Source organism: Lissotriton vulgaris, chromosome 3_1 (assembly GCF_964263255.1).
Source record: "Lissotriton vulgaris chromosome 3_1, aLisVul1.2, whole genome shotgun sequence".
In the NCBI taxonomy this organism is placed as follows: Eukaryota; Metazoa; Chordata; class Amphibia; order Caudata; family Salamandridae; genus Lissotriton; species Lissotriton vulgaris.
Window position 1 is genome coordinate 1,825,198,144 of NC_141689.1, and position 23,335 is coordinate 1,825,221,478.

General features: G+C 40.3%; 1 protein-coding gene across 1 annotated transcript in view; it reads left to right on the forward strand.

Annotated features, from left to right (window-relative positions):
- The window catches only part of EDNRA (endothelin receptor type A), a 243,916-nt gene that overhangs the window by 213,317 nt on the left and 7,264 nt on the right, over positions 1-23,335 (forward strand). Inside the window, exons 5-7 of the mRNA XM_086962268.1 lie at positions 338-490; positions 15,061-15,194; positions 21,976-22,084. Of these exons, the coding sequence (XP_086818394.1) occupies positions 338-490; positions 15,061-15,194; positions 21,976-22,084 (396 nt within the window). The remainder of the gene's footprint in view (positions 1-337; positions 491-15,060; positions 15,195-21,975; positions 22,085-23,335) is intronic.

Here is a 23,335-nt window from a genome sequence, read left to right on the forward strand (position 1 = left end):
GGAAGAGGGTTACCTGATAGGGTCATGGAACTGGAAAAGGAGCAAATATAGCAGAAATATTTTCTTTGTTTTTTTTTTTACTTAAATTGGTTTCATGTTGCCCAAAAAGTAAACAAATCTAAATATCATGAATACGCTGGAGGGTTTCATTTGTTTTTCAGGCTCAGGCCATTTTTGATTTTAGATGTTATTGTTGGTCTGCATGCAGTGTCGAAGTGTTCCAATAAATTATCTTATTCCGACATGAACACTTGCTTCAATTGTTTTTCAAGTATAACTCGCTTTAATGTACGTACAATTGCACAGTCTTTATCTCCCGTCTTTCTTTGCTTTTCAGACTTACCAAATGTGGAAGGACTGGTGGCTGTTTGGCTTCTATTTCTGTGTGCCCCTGGCTTGCACCGCCATTTTCTATACTCTAATGGCATGCGAAATGCTAAACCGAAGGAAAGGCAGCTTGAGAATAGCTCTCAGTGAACATCTCAAGCAGGTAAACATTACTTTACAAATGGGAACATAGGAAAAAAGTCATCTTGAAAGTACAATAATCTGGTAGACCATTAGATATGTTTTTTGGCAACGTTTTAGTTGACAAATATTTGTTCCAGAGTGTACATTTTCACGTCCATTGTAATCCATGCAGAAAACCACAAAAGACTCATATGCACTTATACAAGGAAAACACGAAACAAGCATCGGCAAAGCCAATAGGTCGTGCCTATGCAAGAGTTTTTAGCTTTACCAACATGTTTAGCCATGTTGTACACCTGTGACTGCTGTTCAGCATGGCTAAAAGTTAGGGGGGTAAAGGAGAGTAGAGTGTTGTAAAGTGGAGTAGAGTGGAGTGTTATGGAGTAGCGTCGAGATTTGCAGAGTAGAGTGGCTTAGCATTGAGTGAAGTAGAGTGGTATTGAATGTTGAGGAGTGTCATGGCGGGAGCAGAGTGTCGTAGAATGGAAGATCCTAAACATACAAATAGGAAGGAGGAAATCTAATGCCCCAGTTACTAGGGAACTGGAAGCAACAGATCAGTTGTCCCAAAACAGGCAAATTACCAAAAAGGACTGTCTGTTACAGGTTTGCAGGTAACAATGACAAGCTCCAATCAAAGGATACTGAATTTCCTCCATTAGTCACAAATCTTCCTACTAATACTAATAACCCTATGCTGTGCTGTTTGCAAATCCCCATCAGCATCCAGTCCAGCTGTGGGATTTGAAGGAAACCTTCAGAGGCCGTTAGTATCTCACAAGAAGTTGGGTGTGGGAAGGCAAGGTGGGTGTAGCCCCTGTCTTATACACACAGATAAATGAGCTTCAGGAAGTAGAGAATTATGAGGCATCTTTAATTTTTCATCAGAATATATTTCCAGTGGGGAAGAAGACATTTGGAAGGATAATATATACTCAAACTTCTATCGGCTCTCCCAGGCCTGGACATGCCTAAGTCTAAAGATCTTGAATACATTTCCTTCATATCGGGGACAAAGGTGGACCCAAGGGAGGCCGCCAAAGTGCTGTTCCGAGAAGTGGAGACAGCAAGACGTGTTGAGGGGCAGTCAAAAGCACTGGCTCAATGGAAGATTTGTATTAGCATAGTGATAAAATAAAAATATCTCTGGATCTTGGCTAAAGTGCCCCATCATCACCAGAAGCGATAATCTGTCCTGTGTTGCTCAAAAGGCTCAGTAAACTCAAAGAGGCAGATTTACAATAAACAAATGCAGCGTGGTGCTGCAAGTCATTTTGCTGCGCTGCATTAATTTGGAAGCACAGGATGCGACATATTTATATTATGTCGCATCTCTGTGTTTCCCTCTGCGCTGGTGCATAAACTGATGCCATGCGCCGATGCAGGCACCCTTGCAACATGGTTCAAGGATGCCAGCGTCACGGGGATGATTGTTTATATGAAGGGTTCCCTTTCTGTACATAAACAATCAGAAATTGTGTTTTCCAAATTCTATGTGTGCTGCATTAGCACTCATGGAGCTTGTAAAACATAATTTATTTAAAGGATTGTTTATGTGCAGGAAGGGACACCTTCCTGTAAATAAACAATAATAAGAGGTTATTTCCTCATTCTATGTGTGCTGCAGAATGCAGCACGCATAGAAAGAGGAAAACAACGAGGAGAAATTAATACATTTCTCCTCGTTGCGCCTCCCCAAGCCTCTCCTAGGGTGGCGTAGCATTCAGACACCTTTCCAGATGTACGATTTCTTGTAAACCTGGAAATGTGTCTAGTTCCATGGGTATTGCGTGGGAACACCCACAGCAACACCCATGGAACAACCCTTTTATGCAAAGTGCTGCGTCTAAAGGGGCCGTATTTAGGAGGACAAGAAAAGCCAAGCAAGGTGGCTTTTCCTGTCCTTGTAAACATGGGGTAGAAAAATGCACTGCCAGTGCGTCACAAAAATTGACGCAATGGCAGTGTAAGGGGCTTGTTAATCTGCCCCAAAGTCAGGAACAGAGACGATTCAGATCAAGAAGGATCCGGCTAACAATAAAAGGGTGTGCTGGTTGGCACAAATTGAATGGCGACAAACCTGCATAGGCAGCAGGACAATGCTGGATCTAATAACCTTATCTCTTCAAACCATCAACTTATGTTGCAACTGTGCTCCAGGAATGTTCGAGGCTTAAACAATCTCATCGCAAATACTGAAGTGATGGAGGAAATTTGTAAAAATTATACAGTATGTTTGCAAGAGACGTGGCAGCTGACTGCAACGACATGGCAGGATTACTTTGAAATCTTTTCTCAAGCTGAACCATCTGCCAAAGGGTGGTAATTTCTCCAGAGGGGTTTCAATTCTTATACATAAATCGTTGGTGCTTGAGGTAAGAGAACTGGCATGTGGTCTGGGTGCTTAACTCTTTGTCAAATTAGTCACAGCAAACAAAACCCAGAACAGCAAAGCAACCCCAATTGTCATCGGAAACATTTCTATAAATCCAACACATAAAAAGAAGAGACTGTTGGCTGGGGAAGTTTTAAAAACCATCAAATTTTTAATATAACCGTATAAAGAAGTCATGTGGAGGCTATAAGGGGACTTCAATATGTACCTACTAGGAAGCAGCAGAGCCCTTAATATGGCAGCAGGAGGATGACATTGCATGGAACATCCTGGCGATTTCCTTAGGGCATACCAAAAAGGATAATGCAAAGGCATGTAAGAAAATGTTCCACTACTCTCAATCAGCAGGGTTACAGAACTTTAAATGGCAGAAGTGTCTCGGAGAACATCATGCACATAAATTGAAAATCCAGCTCTTCCTTAATCGATTACATCTGGCTCTCTACTCAGAATTACCTACAGGTGAACAACTTTCAAGTGCAACCCAGTCTGATTCGCGACCATGCAATGCTAACCTGTTCTCTCTCCATGATGGCTAGCAGGTTGCCACAAGTTCAAACAACTGGTGATCAGGAGGGCGTATGTGGGATGCGTAGAATAAAATGGTCTCCTATGTCATCGGTCCTAAGAAAAGAGGAATTGAAGTAATCCCTAACGAAGAGGGGTAAGTGGGAAGTTATCTTCGACTTTGCACTGGTCAGCTCTCATGGAGAAGCTACTTAATGTGTTTACTCAAAAGGCCTGTGACAACAAAATCTGGCAATTAGTTAAGTCACTATCCGAATTGTGAGCCCTTAAGTAACAATTGTATCCTCTTTTGAGAAAGGCCCACATCAATTGTATCTATCCCTCAATAAAAGGAGAGACACCGAAGCCAACAAATCCATATAGAGCCAAATTCTGGGAAATCACCAGACAAAGTTAATAAAAACTGTGATTTGACCTTTACGAAGCCTTGAAAACAAAAAACTCTAATTCATTTTGGAAACTGGTTCAGAAATGGTCAAATGGATTCAGTCAGAACCTGGCTCCATGCATTTCGGTAACTAAGTGGGTAGAACACATATATGCAACCTGTAGAATAAACCAGTTGATGGGTCAGGCTTGGTCCCATTGATGAACTGCAAAACTGGACATCATTATGAAAATCTTGTGGAATGGGAAGAAAAAACTTTTAATATAGATAAGATCAAAATAAAAATAATTGCTTCTTTTCGTCCGGTGGATACTCTGGGGACTACTTGTCTCCACACCAGTATATTAAAATCTGCAACAGAAAAATAGGCTTCTTTACTAAGCTCTCTGTTCAAGAACTGTTTTTTGACAAGTGATGTCCCAGAGAGTTGGAGAGGTTCTATATTAACACTACTGCATAAAAAAGGTCCATTCAACATGCCAGCTAACTTTAGGCTGATTGCTCACATTGATGTTGACGGAAAATGCTTCACCAAAGTCCTGAATGAAGAGCTAGATGAATGGGCTACTGTGAAGACATAAATTTCCATCACGCAATCAGGGTTAAGACACAGTTATGACGCTGAGGATATTTTGGCTATCCTCATCACCCAGATTTAAGCCAAAAACCTCAAAGTTGCTCCACCCCTCTAGGCTGCATGCATCGATTATACCACTGCATGTGATAAAGTAGATAGAGCTAGGCTCTGGCTGAAGCTTTAGAACTGGGGAATTGTAATTGTAATTTAAATTTGTAACACGCATTATCACCCAGAGGTCTCTAAGCGTTGTCAGAGGGCACACCTGGACTAGGTGGAGAGAGGGGAGGGAAGGCTGCTAAGTTGTACCCCATGCTTCCAGGAAGAGCACGGTTTAGAGCTTCTTCCTTGCCTAGGCTCACTGGAAGGCTATTCCAGGCCAGGGGGATCGCGGTTGAGAACGCTCGCCCTCCAAGGAGGACAGTTTGAAGCGGGGGAAGACCAAAAGGGGGGCCTCTGCTGACCGCAGTGCCCTACTAGGGACATAGGGAACAATGCGGTCCTTGATATAACTTGGGGCTTGGCCGTACAGGGTTTTGTGTCTAATGCAGAGACCCCTAATTTTAATTCTCTGCCTGATTGGGAGCCAATGGAGATCGCGTAGCAGGGGTCTGGCGTGAGTCCATCTTGGCTTTTTAAAAATTAGTCTTGCTGCGTCGTTCATGACGATTTGTAGTCTGGCCAACATTTGCTGAGGGAGGCCAGTGTACAGAGAGTTGCCATAGTCCAGACGCGATAGGATCATTGCTGAGACCGCCCGTCTGAGCGTAGCCAAGGTGAGGAGTGGAGACAGTTTTTGCAGTTGTCTCAGGAGGCCGACACAAGTACCTACGACTGCCGAGACTTGTTGTGTCATAGAAAGTTTGGCATCGATTTTGATTCCCAGGCTTTTCACAGCCACTGCCGGTTTAGGAAAAGGCCCAAGTTCTTTTGGCCAGAAGAGGTCATTCCATGGACTGGAAGCTGAGGTAACCGCCAGTACCTCTGTTTTGTCAGTGTTTATTTTTAATGAATTGGCTGACATCCAATTAACCGTGAATTTTAATATGAATTCCTGCTAATCTGTTGAGAGCTACGATAACGTTATACGTAAAAAACTGGGTGAGAGATAACATTTGTGCCAATTGCGTTACATCACAAAAGATATGGACCAATACGGTTCTAAAACAGCAGTGAATTTTAGTCCCCCTGCTATTTAAACTCTGCTTTGCAGATATTAACAGTGCCTTAGCCAAAGTAAGAGCCTTTCCACCCAAGCTAGCGGGTATCCACATTCAGTGCTTACAGTATGCAGATGATATGATTATATTAGATCACACAAGGTGGGCTTGCAATGATCCTTGGACGCCCTATCACAGTACTGCAAGAAAAAATAGTTAGCTTACAAAGCCAATGCTAAGCAATGATTGGAATGTATTCCCAGGGAAGCTTTCTGAATGTCCCCAAATGTTGTTATCAAACCAGACAGTTGCACAGCCTGGAGGCTTCAACCTAAAAAGTGACCCTGTATCTAGAAAAATGGGTAGCACAAAACATAGGACGCCCACACACCAGATACTCACATACCTGTGTCAGTCCTTCATATAAAAAAGAAATTACAGGGACCTGAAGATTTATTACTATCCTGGTACCAGCATTAACAAATGCCCAAGTTGGCAAGGTATTGTCTATCCCTGCATTCTACCTTTGTCACTGTTTGCCTATCTTTCTCTTTTTCTGTCACTATCTTTCTCTCTTCCTCTCTTTTAAAGTCTGACAATGAAAAATAAGTCCCTGAATCTTGGTAACCACCACATGCAACCAATGTTGCAACTGGTGCTATGTAAAGCGCTCTGATACCCAATATCTTCGGCTCTGGATTGCGCTATATAGAACTCTTAAAAAAAAATGTCACAAATAAAGCACTGCCTATACTCATGTTTAGATACCCTAATCCTTAAACATAAACCTTGAGGTCTCTTGACAGTGAACTCGAAACATTATTAAGTTATCATTTAAAGGACATATTGTATAATAAAATTGACCCAAATGTTATTAATCTTTAACAGCAAACCTCTTTTGAAATATATACATTCTTTTCAAACAAGATATGGGTTGATTGAAAGAATATGTTCACTAACTTTCATTCTATTTAAATTATAATTATGATGTAAGTTTAAATGTGTGTTATGACTGGACATACACACAGCGTCTGATCTATATAGATTACTATTGAATTTGACAATATGTCCTCTCCTGATGGCTTGGGTCCATAGAATGAAATGTCTTTACAAAAATATTTTGGGAATAAGAGTTTGGCTGCCAAACATTTGTCCGGAACAGATCAGCATATTATAAGACCATTACCCTCTATTATGCAGCTGGAAAAGAAGACTCTTTTTAACTTCCTGGTAGAGTCCTTCTTCCCTTTCAATGATTTAATTTCCATATAACCCCTTCTCCAATCACCTAGATTCTTGTCATGCCAATACCTACCAGAGCCAATATCCTGGTAAAGAATCCAGAAGGAGAAAGGGCTAGAGGGAAAGAGGACTTAGGCGAGGAAGACTTGAACTTGGAGTAAGGAAGATTACTGCTCTGTAATCAGAACATTTTGTCCTTCTCTCTCTTACATCATAACCAGCACCTGGGATGCAGGATAACAATTTTATTTAAGGAAAACAACTTAGATGTTAAATAGTAGCAACATCCATAACGCTAGTACCAAAACAACCACTACCATTCCTAGGACATCAAAGTGTCAGTGGGAGAAAAAAGTGGTAGAATGTGCCCAAGTACCTGCCCTACATATTTCACAAAAGGAAATCCCGCTAATATCTTCCCAAGAGGTAAGCATGACCCTGTTTGATTACCTTTGGACCCATTCAAATGACAACTTCCCCAGATATGAATATGTTTAGAATATAGCCAGCCTACCCCAACTGCTCGACGAGGCAATAGAGGAATTTTTCCCTTACCAGTGTTTTCATAGGATTGAAAAGCATCACCTATTTCCTCAATTTGAAAAACTGAACGAAAGATTTCCCTGGATGAAGGAACGGAAGTAGAGTTAGACAGACTCTTCCCTCCCTGCTATGCAAAGGAGTGCAATGGTCTCATGAGAGTCATGTATCCACAGGTGTCACAACTGGGCCGAGGAAGTCTAGGATGCAGACAAACGAACCAATTACTTACTGGTAATCTTCATTACCCTTAGGATAATCCCCCTTTTCATAGTAATTCATTGTGAGGTTTTCCACCGCCAGGCAAAGAGTGCTTCACAAGCTTTTTCTTTCAAACACATGCAAAATAAATGTTCATAAGGACCCTCCTTTCCACCCCCACATCCTGCTATTGCTAAGTTATTATAATTATGTTCGAGGAGAGGAGAGAGTATGAGACCAGATTATAATGAGGAGATCTATCCTAAGGGTAATGAAGATTACTATTACTGGTAAGTCATTGGATCATTACCCCACCATCTGGTCTGCTCGTCTTAGTAATTACTTGTGAGGATGTACCCAAGCAATAAGAAAGACACAAGTATATGCTCAGAACCAATATATTTATAGAAACTACTTTATTGCTGTTTTCAAACAGATAAATCAAGATTGTCCATATCATTACAATACAAATCTAACCTATAGTATGACAGAAAAGTATTAGGGGTTGCGTGGCTGCTCTACATATCCCTTGAAGTTAAACTCTTAAATAGTAGCAACATCCATAACGCTAGTACCAAAACAACCACTACCATTCCTAAGACATCAAAGTGTCAGTGGGAGAAAAAAGTGGTAGAATGTGCCCAAGTACATAACTCAACCCATGATGCAGCCATTGCTCTGGTTGAACTTGCCATAATATTACTGGGCAATTCCAACCCCATTACATGCCTCACCCACCTTGTGGTTATGGTATTGAAGGCTTCCTTGCCTTTCCATGCTGTTCCGTAGGAAACAAAAAGAAATTGAGAAGCCCTTAAGAATTTTGTAACACTTAAATAAATCAAAAGGGCCCTTCTAACATCAAGGGTTGAAGGAACAGTATTTAAAGACTGGAAAACCAACAGAGTAATCTCCTGAGCAGAATGAAAATGAGACTGTACCTTGGGTATAAATTGTGGATCGGGTCTCAGAAATACCCTGTCTGGAGTATGGGTAGGATATTAACAATGAGGTTAGTTCCCCTAACTGACTTGCGGTGGTTATTTAAACTAAGAAGGTTACTTTTGAAGTTATCTAGGAAATATTAGCCTTATCTAAAGGCTCAAATTGGTCCTTTTGTAAGCCCTCCTGAACCACATTAATATCGTGTGAAGGAATATGGGAAGAAACCAATGGCTTATTTAACTTAAAACCTCTCAGGAGTTTGTTTACTAATGGATAGATAGGAGAACGATTCCCCCTGGACTTTCTACAAGACATGATAACTGCCCATTAGGAGAAGATACGTTGAAAGGAGCTCATCATTTAGCAAAACCGTCCCTAAGAAATCCAGAATATTAAATGGATCTCCCTAGTCCCGACACCAAATTAATGCCCACAATTGAACACCAAGGCCAGTGTCTATTATAAGGAAATTACTCTTTTTGTATGTTTTTAGACTGATGCTTCTGTTTTTTTTACTCTGAGTGTGCTCTGAGGTTTGTTAACTAGACCTCAGTGCCAATGCTCTGACCCTAAAGTGTATGTCCAATTGCTGCACCCAATTAGAAATGGCTAGCTTACCTGTAAGTCCCTAGTAAGTTGTACCCTGGTATCCAGGGCATGTAAGTTAGAAAGGTAACTGAGATCTTGCAGCACTGATTATGCCACCTTGAAGGTTCTCCTAGTACTACAAGTCCCCCAGTCTGCCGTAGTTGTGCACTACTTGACCAACTTTGCCATTGAAAGCAATGGCAAAGACACCACTTCTCCTGAACGTGTGTGTAAGTTGCCCCTCTAGCAGGCCTACCGAGCTCTAAAGGCAGGGCACAACATATGACACTGACAGGACATGCACTTTGCATGTCCTGACGGTAAAACCAGATGCCAAATTGGCGAGTACACGACTGCACACTGACAACTCAGCAGTGCCAACTCGTGAACGATGTGGGCAAAGTAGGCACTCTAAGATATCAAACCAGACTTCAATGCCAGTGACCTGACCCTAAAGTGTATGTCAAATTGCTGCACCCAATTGAAAATGGCTAAATTACCTGTAAGTCCCTAGTAAATGGTACCCTGGTCCCCAGGGCATGTAAGTTAGAGGGGAACCCAAGGGATTGCTGCACTGATTATGCGACCTTGGAAGTCACCCAAGTAAAACAAGTCACCCAGTCTGCCGGAGTTGTGCACTACTAGCCCGACTTTGCCATTGGAAGCAATGGCAAAGACACCACTTCCCCGGAACAAGTGTCTAAGTCACCCGTCTGGCAGACCTACCAAGCCATAATGGCAGGGTGCAACATATGACACAGACAGGACATGTACTTTGCATGTCTTGAGAGTAAAACCAGAACAACTGTCATTTTTACTGTGGAAAGACTTGGTTGTCAAATTGGCGAGTACACGTCTACACACTAACATCTCCGCTGTGCACACTCCTGAATGGTGCAACCAAAGTAAGCACTCCAAGGTATCAAACAACTTGATATAGTAAGCATGACTTGCATCTCAAGTTGAAATTAATGTACCTTGTTGCAATGTGCATCCTGGGATAGCCAGATGCTACACTTCACAGGAAGTGGTCCCCAGGTGGAAGGGAACCTTGCAGCCCATTGGCTACCAACTGCATACTGCCATGAAGGCACCTTCCAAGCATAAAGGGGGGACCCTTGGCACCCAGACCTCAGATCTCAACCGACTTGGAAGAAGGACTAAAGGAGGACTGACCTGCTGCACCAAGGGACCAGCAAAGAGAGGCTGCACCGAAGAAGACTGCACCTGCTGCTCCTGGCGGTTAGCGAAGAGAGGGACTAAGCCTGCCATGTCCTGCTCAGGGAAGAGCTGTCTCTAGAGCCCAGTTAAGCCAATATAACTCCAAGGGCCAGTTGACTGGCCTCCTGTTTACAACACAAGGACACAAAAGCTGAAGAAGTCTGCTGGGGCAAGTTGGTATCCCAAAACCTTCATTTCGCTACCACCATCACCGTGCAGCACCGTGGACCAAGACCTGAAGCACAGAGCGGCACCTAAGTTTGCTGACACCCAAGGAGTGCTGTCAGAAAGTTGCTGGGGGGTCTCAGAATGCAAGATATCGACCCAGGAAGGTTTGGCCTGTAATCGCGACAACAGGCATCTGGTAGTCCAGTGTCGACTGAACTTAAGCCAGACTGTAGAGGACTTTGTGGAACATCGACCCTGCAACCAGATGCCCCTCACCATCTTCGTGAACTGAGGAATTCTTGTAAAAATACCCCGTTGATTGCAGCCACAACATCCTTAGAGCATTGCCACAACATCCTTAGATCACCTTTAACAACCTTCTTCCCTTGTATCAGAACCACTCCAAAGGAATATATTGCAATGCGAATAACGTGCCTGGAACTGCAGGAGGACTGCTTCCCCTGGGAAGGTAACTGTTTTTGAGGACCCTACTGGTCCCCTGACTAGCTCATTGATGAGGTTGGTCACCCTAAGTACTTGAAACTGACCACACTGACACTTAAGTTTCTCTGAAAAAGTTTTTGTGTCCAATTTGTTGACTTTGACAATGCTTGTTTGCGTTTGAGTGAAATTGCTCTGGTTTATTATTGCTTGTAAAATATGTTTCTCCTGAACTCTCTGGTAGATCTTTTTCACTCTGGCATCTAAAAACATACAGAAAATATAGTTATTTTTATAAATGGTTGTTGGATTTCTTGAGAGTGGTGGCGCTTTCCTCTTCAATTGTTTTGGTGCTGTGTAAATGTTTAACACTTCTTCCTCTGTGTAAGCCTTGCTGATCAGTGAAACAGCTTCCCCGGGTTTGAGCTGAGGGTTTTACAGATGAAACCTACTGTACCTAAAATGGTTGCTAAGTGTATTTCACTCTGAGCTCGCACAACCACACCATATAATGCACACCATTGCCTTACATTTCCCATATGTCTGGAGTGCAGAACTTTTTTTATATCGCCTGTATGTCAAAGACTACTTCTCATAGAAACCCATAATTTTGCAACACAGCACTTTCAATCTCTAGGCCATCAGTCTCAGCTGGCAGATCTTTTTGAACGTCAGGGTTGAGAATTGAAGGGGGCTTGGGTGAACAGAAGGGAATAACTAGGTTCCATTGCTAACTGAGCCAATAACAGAAACCAAGACCTCCTGGTCCAAAATTAAACTATGAGCATCGCTGTTGCTTCTTCTCTCCGAAACCTCTGAAGCACCAATGGGACAAGGGGAACAGAGGGATGGGCATACAGCATCTCCTGAGGACATGGAAGAGCTATATAATTCGTACCTCAAGCTTCTTAACACTCCCTCCCTGAAGAGAAGCAAGGAAGAAGGGTTTCCATTGGTTATGCAAAGAGATTTAGAGTGGGATCACCAACATGGTCTGTCATCAAGTGGAATGCTTGATAGCTTAGATGAAAATCTATTGAAGAAGGATTAGTCCGACTCAAACTGTCTGTTTAGAGAACATCACCCCTGGAATGTAAGTAGTTAGTTGACAGAAGATATGTGTCCGCCCAAGAAAGGGTTTCATTGGATAGACTGGCTAGGGATTGAGACTCTGTACCTCCCTTTCTGTTTATATAAGATTTTGCTACTTGAGTGTCCATTCTGACGAAAGCTGGTTTATTGAACAGAGAGGTTGCCAAATGCCTTCAATTTGAAGAATCGCGGGACTCTGTGTTAGACCAACTGCCCTCTCTTACTCCCCCCAGTTTGAACCCCAACCCCACTGACTCACATAGGTTGTCAAGGCTTGTGGAAAGGGGACTACCATCTGAACTTCCTTTTGCAGATAAAGTGGACAAAGGAGGTCATGTACTAAACCTGGAGGAACTGGAATTTTCCATTTGTAGTCCAGGGAAGCTAGAAACTAGTGTGCTAGAACATGCTGAACTACAGGTTTAAGATGATGACGGGACCAAGGTACCACCGTAGTGCATGATGACATCAGACTCTGGACCCTAAACCCTAAACCACCGTCAAGCAATTGTAAATTTAGTCATCTCTTTTCTAGAAGAAAGATCCTTGCTCTGTCTGAACTGAGCAGGGCTCCAATGAATTTCTTGTGGCATGTCAAAGGAACCCCAGTGAGGAGTGGACATTGCACACGTGCCGGACATCTTTCTCTGCCTTAGAAAAAGAAGATGCTACAATTAGCCATCCATCTACTTAGGGAAATATATGTATATTTAGCATATGCAAATGAGCCACCACCAGAGATAGTGCCTTTGTAAAGACTCTCAGCGAGAAGGAGAGGTAGAAAGGTAACACTTTGAATTGGAAATGCCTGTTTCCCATTCCAAACCAGAGAAAATCTCAGGGATTTTAGAAATATTAGACTATGAAAAAAGGCATCCTGCTAGTCCAATGTCATTAAAAAATGTCCTTTTGAGATTATTGGACTCACTTGCTGAAGAGATATCAATTTGAACCTCATATGATTCACAAGTTTGTGAGGTTTTTCAAATCCATAACTGGACAATAACTCCCAAACGGCTCATCAGACAAGCAAGAGTAGTCACTGAGCAGGAATTGAAACTATTGAAGACCAAAGGAAATAAAACAACACTTCTAAAAAGAAACTGTGCCAGAATGATTTCCGTAGGATCTTTCTGTTCTTGGAGACAATAGTGGAGGAATTGGCAACCTTTTCGATAAGTTTGTGAAGAGTAGGGTGCATATGTTGCTGCTCGGAGGGCAAAATTTGCAGATGCATATCATCTTATTAGAGAACCTTCCACCTTCTCATCATAGGCATCTGTTAAAGAAGCTTTGTCTGATGTCAGAGAGGAGGTTGATATCTTGCTGGCCAAGATAGTATTCACTTCTGGTATAAGTGGCTTCTTTTCCTCATATGATTCCAATGGATACCTTTCAGATAAGAGATATTGTCAGAACACCTTTCTGCGAGCCAAGGGGCACGCACTACTGGGTTCAGCCGTGTTGGTTGAGGCCTTTTTCTACTCCTGTTGTTCCGTAGCAAGACCTACTATGGATCCTGAGCAACTGGGCCAAGTTTCCCTTCTGCACTTTACTCTCAGTGGTATCTGTGGATGAGCAGTAAAGGACTCCCTCAGGGGTGGCCTGGGCGGGCAGTGTAGATACAGGTAAGTGACCACCACTCATAACTCGAAGTGAACACAGTACTATGAATACATCAATGTCTAGTCCATGTGGCAGTGCGGCCTACTCTGTGGACACTAAATCAATTGTCTGAGTTACATCACAATCACACATTAGGGTACATTTAGAAATGTGTTATTCTGTATGATGACTGGCGTATATCCTCAGGTATGCTTTGGAGCATTCTATTAACAGTAGTAATATAATTGATTCATCAGTCTAAGTGCTTTTGACCAAGTAGAAACTGTTTCAATTTACCCACCCCATTACAACTCACCGTTGTCATGGTAGGGTGTAGTGGCTTGTAACAGCATGCTAGTAAGTTGACACTGACTCTAGTAGATTACAAACATGTGGTGTGGAATATACAGTAGGTTTGCCGCAACATTTTAGACTGTGCCTCCTTTATGCTGAGAAACACTACTTCTAGGTTCTCTCCTTTTAAATGTCACATTTTTGGACTTCAGGGGCCACCCGACATGAACTTGTACTGGAACAAAAATGGAAAATGGAACAAATGTTTGTTTCCACCCTTATCCTGCTTGTTTAAAAGGGGAAGACAAAATAATTTACACCAGTAGACATTACATGAAGGTTTGTGAACAAGGGTAATAAAAACTAGAACAAATGTATATGGGTGTTTTGTCCATTTTATTTTTAAAGTACAAGTTGCTAAAATTTAAGACAAAATAACTATGCCCAGTTTTTCATTATGAAAGGCTTTAAATCTACATTGGAAACTTTACATAATTCATAAGTGTAAGAAATTGGATTAATTGAGAGGGGTCAAAACGACTCTCAAATTTTAAACACAATCCTTGTCAGGGAAGGTTTAGGACTGGCAAAAAGTTCATTTCGCCAGGTCAAAATGACAGTTTAAAACTCCACTACAGACTGCAGTGGCATGACTGAGACATGTTTTTCAGTGCTACTTTAGTGGGTGGCACAATGTGTGCTACAGCACACTTATAGCATTTAATTTACAGGCCCTGGGTACATGCAGTCCAGTTTATTAGGGACTTATAAGTAAGATACAATTGAGTGAAGGGCTATTTACCATTCTTAGGGCAAGGGAGAAAACACAAGAACTTTACCACTGATTAGCAGGTTTAACGGCCATAGAGTCCTAACAGCCAGCAAAAATGGGTTTAGCAAAGCCAAGCCAGGCATAAGAAGACAAAAAATCTGGGGTGACGTTGCTGAGATGGCCAGGTCCAACAATAAGCAAAATATGTCTGTTTTAAGAATTTTTCACAATCCATTTTTGTCCTAGTGCAAATGTTTTTCTCGTCCCAATGTAGTTTTATATCCGATAAAGCAACATCATTTGCCCCATATTGTCCTTGTCTACTTATATACAGTATGTCTACTGGAAATGAAGCGTTAATTGAGAAAGTGAATTATGTGCATTCTACAAACGAAAGTAACATCTCTTGTATAATTATCTTTCCTTCTTCAGCGTCGAGAAGTTGCAAAGACCGTTTTCTGTTTAGTTCTGATTTTTGCTCTCTGCTGGTTCCCCCTACATTTAAGCAGACTGTTAAAGAGACATGTATACAACGAGAGAGATAGAAGCAGGTGCGATCTAAACAGGTAGGTTAATTTTAACTAACCTAATCAGTTGTCTTACTATAAAAGTAAACTTGCAAATGTGGTAAAGCTTGTGATGTTTCTCGTTCAGCACTTTCATTGGAAGTCGATGGAAGCTGCATAAATACTTATAAATGCTCTACAGGAATAGGCAAAGTGCTTGAACATCATTTGTGAGAATGTTAATTTGACCTCCACTGTAGCTCATCTGTTTATTAAAGAGTTTGATTTCCAACTGTCACATGTTCTTTAAAAGAACAAAAAGTTTCTCAATTTCTCTCGCTTCTAAAAGTCTGCTTGATCACTCAGAGGCCCTACAAAAGCTGTCAACAACCCCAATACTTATACAAAGAATTACCAGCTGCACATTTCTTTCATGTCTCACATTTAAGAACTACAAACCAATATCAATTGGAGTTTGTAAGGTATACTTTGTTCATACCTATTTTATTTCATTATTTTTACATGTTTCTGTATTGTTTCAACTAAGAAAAAACACTATACATACATATTTACAATTTGTACAAAACAACATATATATTCTACAACATTAAACAATATATAGAGATAGAATTCATCACATAGAGACAATTTCATCAACAGACATCAATTATTGTGGGGTGCCCTATCTTGACACCAAGTTCATTTACTATCCATACCAACTTAATGCAAGGGAAAAAGTAAAAAATACTCTAAGCAACAAATCGCTCTATAAGACCACATTGAGAAGCAATTGACTTGGAAGTCCTTTAGACTAATTAATTCATGTGTGGTCTTATAGAGCGATTTGTTGCTTAGAGTATAGTAAATGAACTTGGTGTCAAGATAGGGCACCCCACAATAATTGATGTCTGTTGATGAAATTGCCTCTATGTGATGAATTCTATCTCTATATATTGTTTAATGTTGTAGAATATATATGTTGTTTTGTACAAATTGTAAATATGTATGTATAGTGTTTTTTCTTAGTTGAAACAATACATAAACATTTAAAAAATAATGAAATAAAATAGGTATGAACAAAGTATACCTTACAAACTCCAATTGATATTGGTTTGTAGTTCTTAAATGTGAGACATGAAAGAAATGTGCAGCTGGTAGTTATTTGTATAAGTATTTAATGATGGTCCATCCAACTGCACGTCCCAGGACCTAACTCCTTATATTGAAAAAGTCAACAACCCCAAGGCACCACCAGGCATGTTTCCATTCTTACATTAACTCGTATTGAGCAGCGAAGCATCGCAATACTTTCAGCTGCAAAACTAGCCTTTTGACACATTTCACTTCATTGTATTACTTCTGTTTTGTCCATGTCATTGAATGATGCAACAGGCATGTCCAGACTCTCCCATAGGCACTGCGGAAAACACTAAAACAAAGTTGGAAGAAAGCAAGATAAAGCTCTGTGAACATTTCATTTGGTTTATATATGCGTGGCGCATATGCCGGCTGCCTTCAAGATTACTGGGATTGCACTTTTGGATGTTGACGCCTGAACGTCAATATCTGCGATTCTTTCCTCCCATGATCAAAGGACGAACACTGCACTCCAGGGCAGTGGGATTTATTTGTTTACTTTGCCAAAAAGTGTGGAAATAAACGTATGTGTCTGCCTGTTTCAGCGCGCATCGTCTTGGTCACAAACTCTATGAACAAAAAACCGCAGAAATTCAGCATGCACCCCCATCATGCACTGCTTATAACCTCACTCATGTCATCAGTGATGTCATAAATTATGTCATAGAACGTGTCATGAGTGATGTTACATATAAGGTCATAAGTATTGCATGGCGGAGCGCAAGTTATAACTGCTATTTATAACTGGTGAATTTCTGTGTTTTTTTTAGTTCAGAACGTTAATGCTGTCGTTGACAAATGCACCTAATTATAACGTTACTTTAACCTTTGTTTTTTTCAGTGAATTGCTAAGGTTTTTTATTTGTAAACAAACACTGTTTTTTTTCATCATACCTAACTATAACGTTACTTTAACCTTTGTTTTTTTTACTGAATATATATATAATAATAATAATAATAATAACAACTTTATTCGATTTGATAGACAAACCATGAAAGCATATAAATAACAGTCAATAAAAAGATTCACAGAAATACATTTGACTAATATAGGCTAAAATAGAATATCATTACTAAAAATCCATGACCTACTGTGTGTCAACAGGGAGATAAAACTCATTAATATACTCAATCCCCCCTTTTTATTCGTAGCTCTAAAGCGCCTCTTAAAAAATGTACCACACAATAAAGAGTAAAAACATCAGTTGACAATTTTAAAAACAACAAAGCTATATGAGCCTGCCTAAATCTAACTTTTCTTAGCAGGTCTTTAAAAAACAAATTCCTGGAGAAGGCATAATACGGGCAGTGTGAAACTAAATAACGGGTGTCCTCCGGAAACTTATTGTTGCAGCCGCAGGGCCCTCTTCTGAATTTATAATAAAACCTGCCAGTACAGCCAATAAGTGATGGATGTAATTTAATCTAAAGTGGGAGACCAAAAAACGATCATGGGCACTTGTCATTAATGTTAGATAAGGTTCTATGCCCTGTGTTGTTTTAACTAAAATATGATTTCTCACCGATTGTTTCCCCAGTTCGACAGTTTCTCGCTGGGCCATCGTAAATGTTAGGTACAGTGTTTTAATGCCACTTATGTCTTTTGACTTTATTGTCCACAGAAGTAGTTGGAAGGTGACCGCGTGCACCTAACCACCGTTGGTGCTCTGCAAGAGTGCAAAGCCCAGCGCACTCTTTTTAACAAACATTACAGATTCCTCTTTGTAAAGAAAGAGCCACAAATGTGATTCAAACAAAGTGTTAAATCAAGCCGAGCTCCATCACTTTTCAGTCAAGGCAGGACCTTGGTCGAGTTGTTTTAAAATGAAAACATCTTTTTTATCACACCTAACTATAACGTTACTTTAACCTTTGTTTTTTCAGTGAATATAAACATATATATTCACTGGAAAAACGAAAGGTTAAAGCTTAGTTATAGTTAGGAAAATAAACAATTCCCTATACAAACCAAGCTTAAACTACACAAACTTAAAAAATTCTAAAGTTATAGTTGTAACTTTTATTTACAATGTATCCACCACCTTTAAATTATTATAAGTAGCGGACCTCAGTACACATTCTTTCAGTTCGCAAACCAAACAACACTAACTATAACTCACCACCCTACCATACACTGTGCTGTGACAAATTATGTTATAGTGTTGTTATTGTTCTATGATTTCACATTCTATAAGTGATGTAGTACGCAAAGGTATAACCAGTCCATGGAAAAGGCATGAGTGATAGTTAATGTAGTGTAACAAGTGTTGTGACATAACAGTGTTTGGAGGTGCGCTGCATTGTAATTTGAAGGTAGTGCATAAATTATAAATTGATGTTATAATGATAACTTTACAATTTTTAATATTTGTGTACTTTAAGTTGGTTTTATATCAAAGAATACATAAGGTATTTCTACCTACTATCATTAACCTTTGTTTTTTTCACTGTATGTTAATGGTTTTTATTTTTTAATATTAATGTTTTCCAAATCGCAGTGTGGAGTGTCATTCATTGTAAAGTTGTAAAGTGGAGAGTAGTACAGCACACTGAAGGAGAGTGTCATAGAGTCTAGTGTGATAGAGCAGAGTATTGTAAAGTGGAATCCAGTAGAGTGGAGTGACATAGCGTACAGTGGAGTAAAGTGTTCAATAGTGGAGTGGTGTGTTTTATCATGGAATGTAGCATTTTAGAGTTGAGCGGCATTTTGTACAGTGCAGTGGCATGCCAAGCGTGAGGATACATTAGATCATGTTGAAATGTCAATGCGCATTGTCCCTGAAGACCATTGTAGATTAAAATATCAGCTTGCCGCGGTTATAAGGGAATCTTGAATGTAAGAGTTTGAAATTTAAACAGAATTTTATTAAGAATGGATCAAGTCTGTAATGGGTTCAGAGATAAATGTTGGCTTGGTGTCAAAGTGGTGTAGTTCGAATTCAGCCAAGCTTAGATGTCCTGAATTAGAGCTATCATGAGTTTCTTGGAGTCAAAATGTGGTGTGGTATGGATATTCATGATGCTATAATGTTATAAATCTAATCTCAGGGAATTGCTCTAGAATCAAACGTTTTTTTCATAATTGTCAAAGGAATGTTGTAAAGGACCAGGATAAGAACCGGAGTATAGTTATAGCTGAATATGTACAGTGTGACATGGATTCAGAGCAATGGTAATTTCTCATATCGTGTATTCAGCTGTGATAAAGACATGCATGGCATTTCATCATTGAGGCCTGACTCATCCAAATGTAATTGCTGTATCCAACGTTGTTCAGAAACAAAGAAGAGGTTGGATTGGTTTTTGGTATTGCTCATAAAAGAGGGTTGATCAATCTCAATCCAACCTAACTCATCTTCTGTATGGTCTTCTTCTTTTAAAAAGTGGGTAGTGAGTTAAGTTGTGGATTGTGTACAAGGAATACTATTTCTTCTTCTGTGTTCAGTAATTCTTATGCAGGCCTTTCTGGTAGTCATTCCTATGTACAGTAGGGGGACGGTTTGTCAAGTGGCGCAACTTCTATTGTGTTTTAAGATTAAACTATCCCAGACAAGAGATGGGTGGGTTGAAATACACCATTTGTACCTTCCAATAAGTGTTGAGAGACACTTGTGGATACATTCAAGAGACATTTGGGTTGAAAGACACCTGCTATTAAATTCCTGTGGTGCCTGGCCTGAAAGACTCTCTGGTGGTCATAGTCTGATACAGTCTCATGTAGTCATGAGCCCGTTTGCATGTTTCTTCATGTTCATCCTTTAGTTAGTGAAATATTTGTTATCGATTTTTTAATTTGCAGGGTAACTATATCATGTTGATTTAGCCTACCTGCTTTGACTAATGTCATTGAGTTTTTGTTCCTGCCACATATCCATCATGGTCTGGTGACCAGCAAGATGTGGTGTCAGTGTTTGTAGCATTAGTTTTGCCTTTTGTGAGTTTTTCTATAATCTAATTATTGTGTCATATTATGTTTGGAATAGTTTGTTAGATTTTCTTTTTTGATGTCATGTCAGGGTATATCCCTGTAGTGGAGGTGAATGTTGGAATGTTTTGACATATTATTCTGTTTATGTTTATTGCATCAATAGTTTGGGTTCTGTAATCTTGATTAGTATACCAGCCTGGTATGAGAATTTAGTTGTCTCGTTTGGTGCACTGTTTTGTAGTCTACAGATTGGTGGTTAAGATCAAGTTGGCATGTATTGTCTTTGGTTGCATGTAACAAAGTCGACTAATAATATGGAAAAGGGTACTCTTCTGGAAGTACTGGAAGCACGAAAAGGGCTACATTGAAAACAGCATTGGCTCATTGAACAGGAGAAAGCAGGTGTAGAAAACCACTGCGAAACCGTGCCAGAAGAATATTCCCTAAAAGAGAACTGACTCTGGAAGAAGAATGTACGATTAAACAGCGCTTGCTCAGGAGACACTGCTATCCAGTGATGGCTGAGGAAACAAAAATGCACTGATAAACAGTTTTTAAGTTCAATAAAAAGAGCAACAGATGTTATCAGGAAATCTCTTTAAAAAGTCAAACAGGAACACTGCAGTACTGACCACCACTGGGATACAGAAGATGCTTTTGAAGAGCTTAACATGATCATATGCAATCAAACTAGCACATACCAGCGACAGCTTTGCTCATTCCTAACCCATCCTCGGCCTATGAGGATGTACTGTACAAAAAGTACTAAGCAAGGGTTTCTATAGAATGTAGCATTTTAGTAGTAAACACATCCATATTTTAGAAAGACAGACATACACCCTAAATAGAATGAGAATAACCCGGATTCTGATTCAAAAAGTCTGTTTTTTTCTTGTTTACACTTCCAGATGTCACTCTGGGCTGTAGAGATTCTACCATGCTTGCAGAATTTGCATCACTCATAATTAACACTGTGGCGAGGAAGGGGGTGGCCAGACAGTGTATCTGAAACAATATAGTGCATACCCAAAAACGGTCTAACATTGTGGGTGCCCACAAACATTTCTAATACATTTCCACACTTCACAGCACTACACTAAAGTTACAACCAAAGAAAGCAGATGTCAGTGGTGTAATTGGTCTGGTACACACCAGCTGTGAATGGCAGTTGGAGGAATGGTCATTTCCACAAGGACAGTAGAAATAAAAAAGACAAAAACAAATTGTAACTTTTTCCCCAGTAGGTTTTATGAAGTAAGTGTGGAGCTGTAAATGTCCACTGTATGTAAGAGAACGCATATTGAGATCTGCTGTTTCTTTGTGAATTGAATCTCAAATTGACTGCAAACACTATGTATTATGATAGTAAAAGGCACAACCATGTAAACAAATGTTTTCTTCATGTAAACTTTTGGCATTTTAAAGTCTAAGAATTTCTATTTAAGGCTTACATACTCCATTGCAGCAGATCAATTGTAGTCCTGCGGTTTCTGGAAAATACCTTATTTGGATCTCCTTATATGACAATCTGTATCAATAACATACATATCATACGGCACCATGTGTCATAACATTTTCATATCATATACAGTGTACTGTCTGAAGCACTTACGATGCCTTGGAAGATATGTTTGGGGAAATATGTCTGTTCAGCAGTAGTTAATGTAATGAACCAAAATTGAAAGCATGCCTTCTTACTGCAGTCATCAGAAAGTGACAGCAACCTGAATGCGATATAGACAATGACCCAAAATGTTTTTGTTTTTTCCTCTTTAGTTTCTTATTGGTGCTGGATTACATCGGAATGAGTTTGGCGACTGTGAACTCCTGTATAAACCCAATAGCTCTTTACTTTGTGAGCAAGAAGTTCAAAAACTGTTTCCAGGTAAGGGCAGTTCAGTTTTATGCAGTGCTTTATTTGAGCCTGTGGCTGCTGATGGGGGACAACGCATTTAATTTTCCACATCCGACATTTATCGATAGCAAGAGAGGGGAAAACGCACAAAGCAGAAAGACTGAGTAAGAGAAGATGGACAACCACCACATAGGGAGAAAGCGGGAACCTGGAGGAGGGAGTGTCTGGAAGTGGATGAATTGAAGACTACACAGATTTGGTATTTGTCAAGCTGACATTTTATTGCATTGGTTGCAGGCTTCTAGGCACCGACACGCAATCATTTACAAATTAAGCAGAAGATTCCTCTAATTTAGAAACTCATAAAATATTTAGAAGTTAATCTTTAGCTATGTGTTTTATTTTCCGTAGAATATGTTAGGGGTTAGGGGAACATCATGAAGGTGTGCCCTAGTGCAGAGTTGTGCACTTATTTTGAAATTCTCCACACTATTGCATGAGCTGCAGATCGCGCAGCTCGGAAATTGGGCGAGGCAGCCACTGCTGACTTAAGTGTATGCTCTTTCATGATACGGCCCGCATTCATGATACATCCCCTGAAGTGATATATAGAGGCATAAAGTGTTGATATTGGTTAAAGTATAATTTTGGATGTTTTTCTTAAGTTCCGTAGCCTAAATGTACAACATTCTGTGTGTTTTCTCCCTTAGGGTCTGATCTAGAGTTTGGAGGGCAGGGTACTCTGTCACAAACATGATGGAGTACCCCGTCCATCAAACACTTGGTCCGGGCACTCTATTGAGATTTGGTTGAACCGGCAGCTTTCCGTTGATGGTGCCCCAATTTGCTCCTTCGATGGAAAGCTTACTCCACTGTCCTGATGGGGTGCTGGCTGTTAGAGTAAAGTAATCAGTCCACCTGCCATATTTAGTACTGATGGCCTGAGGTCCTTTTTTAGGCACATGCGCTGTCCATTGTTAGACATTTCTTTAGCTTACAGTGAGCTTAGAGCCCACCCATTGTTTACCGCTGGTTAGCCTCATTGTCACTCTCATTTGCTTGCTTCTTATTTGATGGCTTGTGGGCTTTACTTCCCTGTCAGGAGTTTCTCCTTTCCCTGGAGTATGGGCATATTTTTTTGGTACTAGTTTTTTCTTTTTATTTAAGCACTCTACAAAAGTGTGAGTGTTTTCCACCTATCTCCCTTGTGTGCTTCTCTGCCCCCTGTTTCAGTGTTGCTCTGTCTACCGTGGGCTTCTCTGCCCCGTTACCTTACTCCCG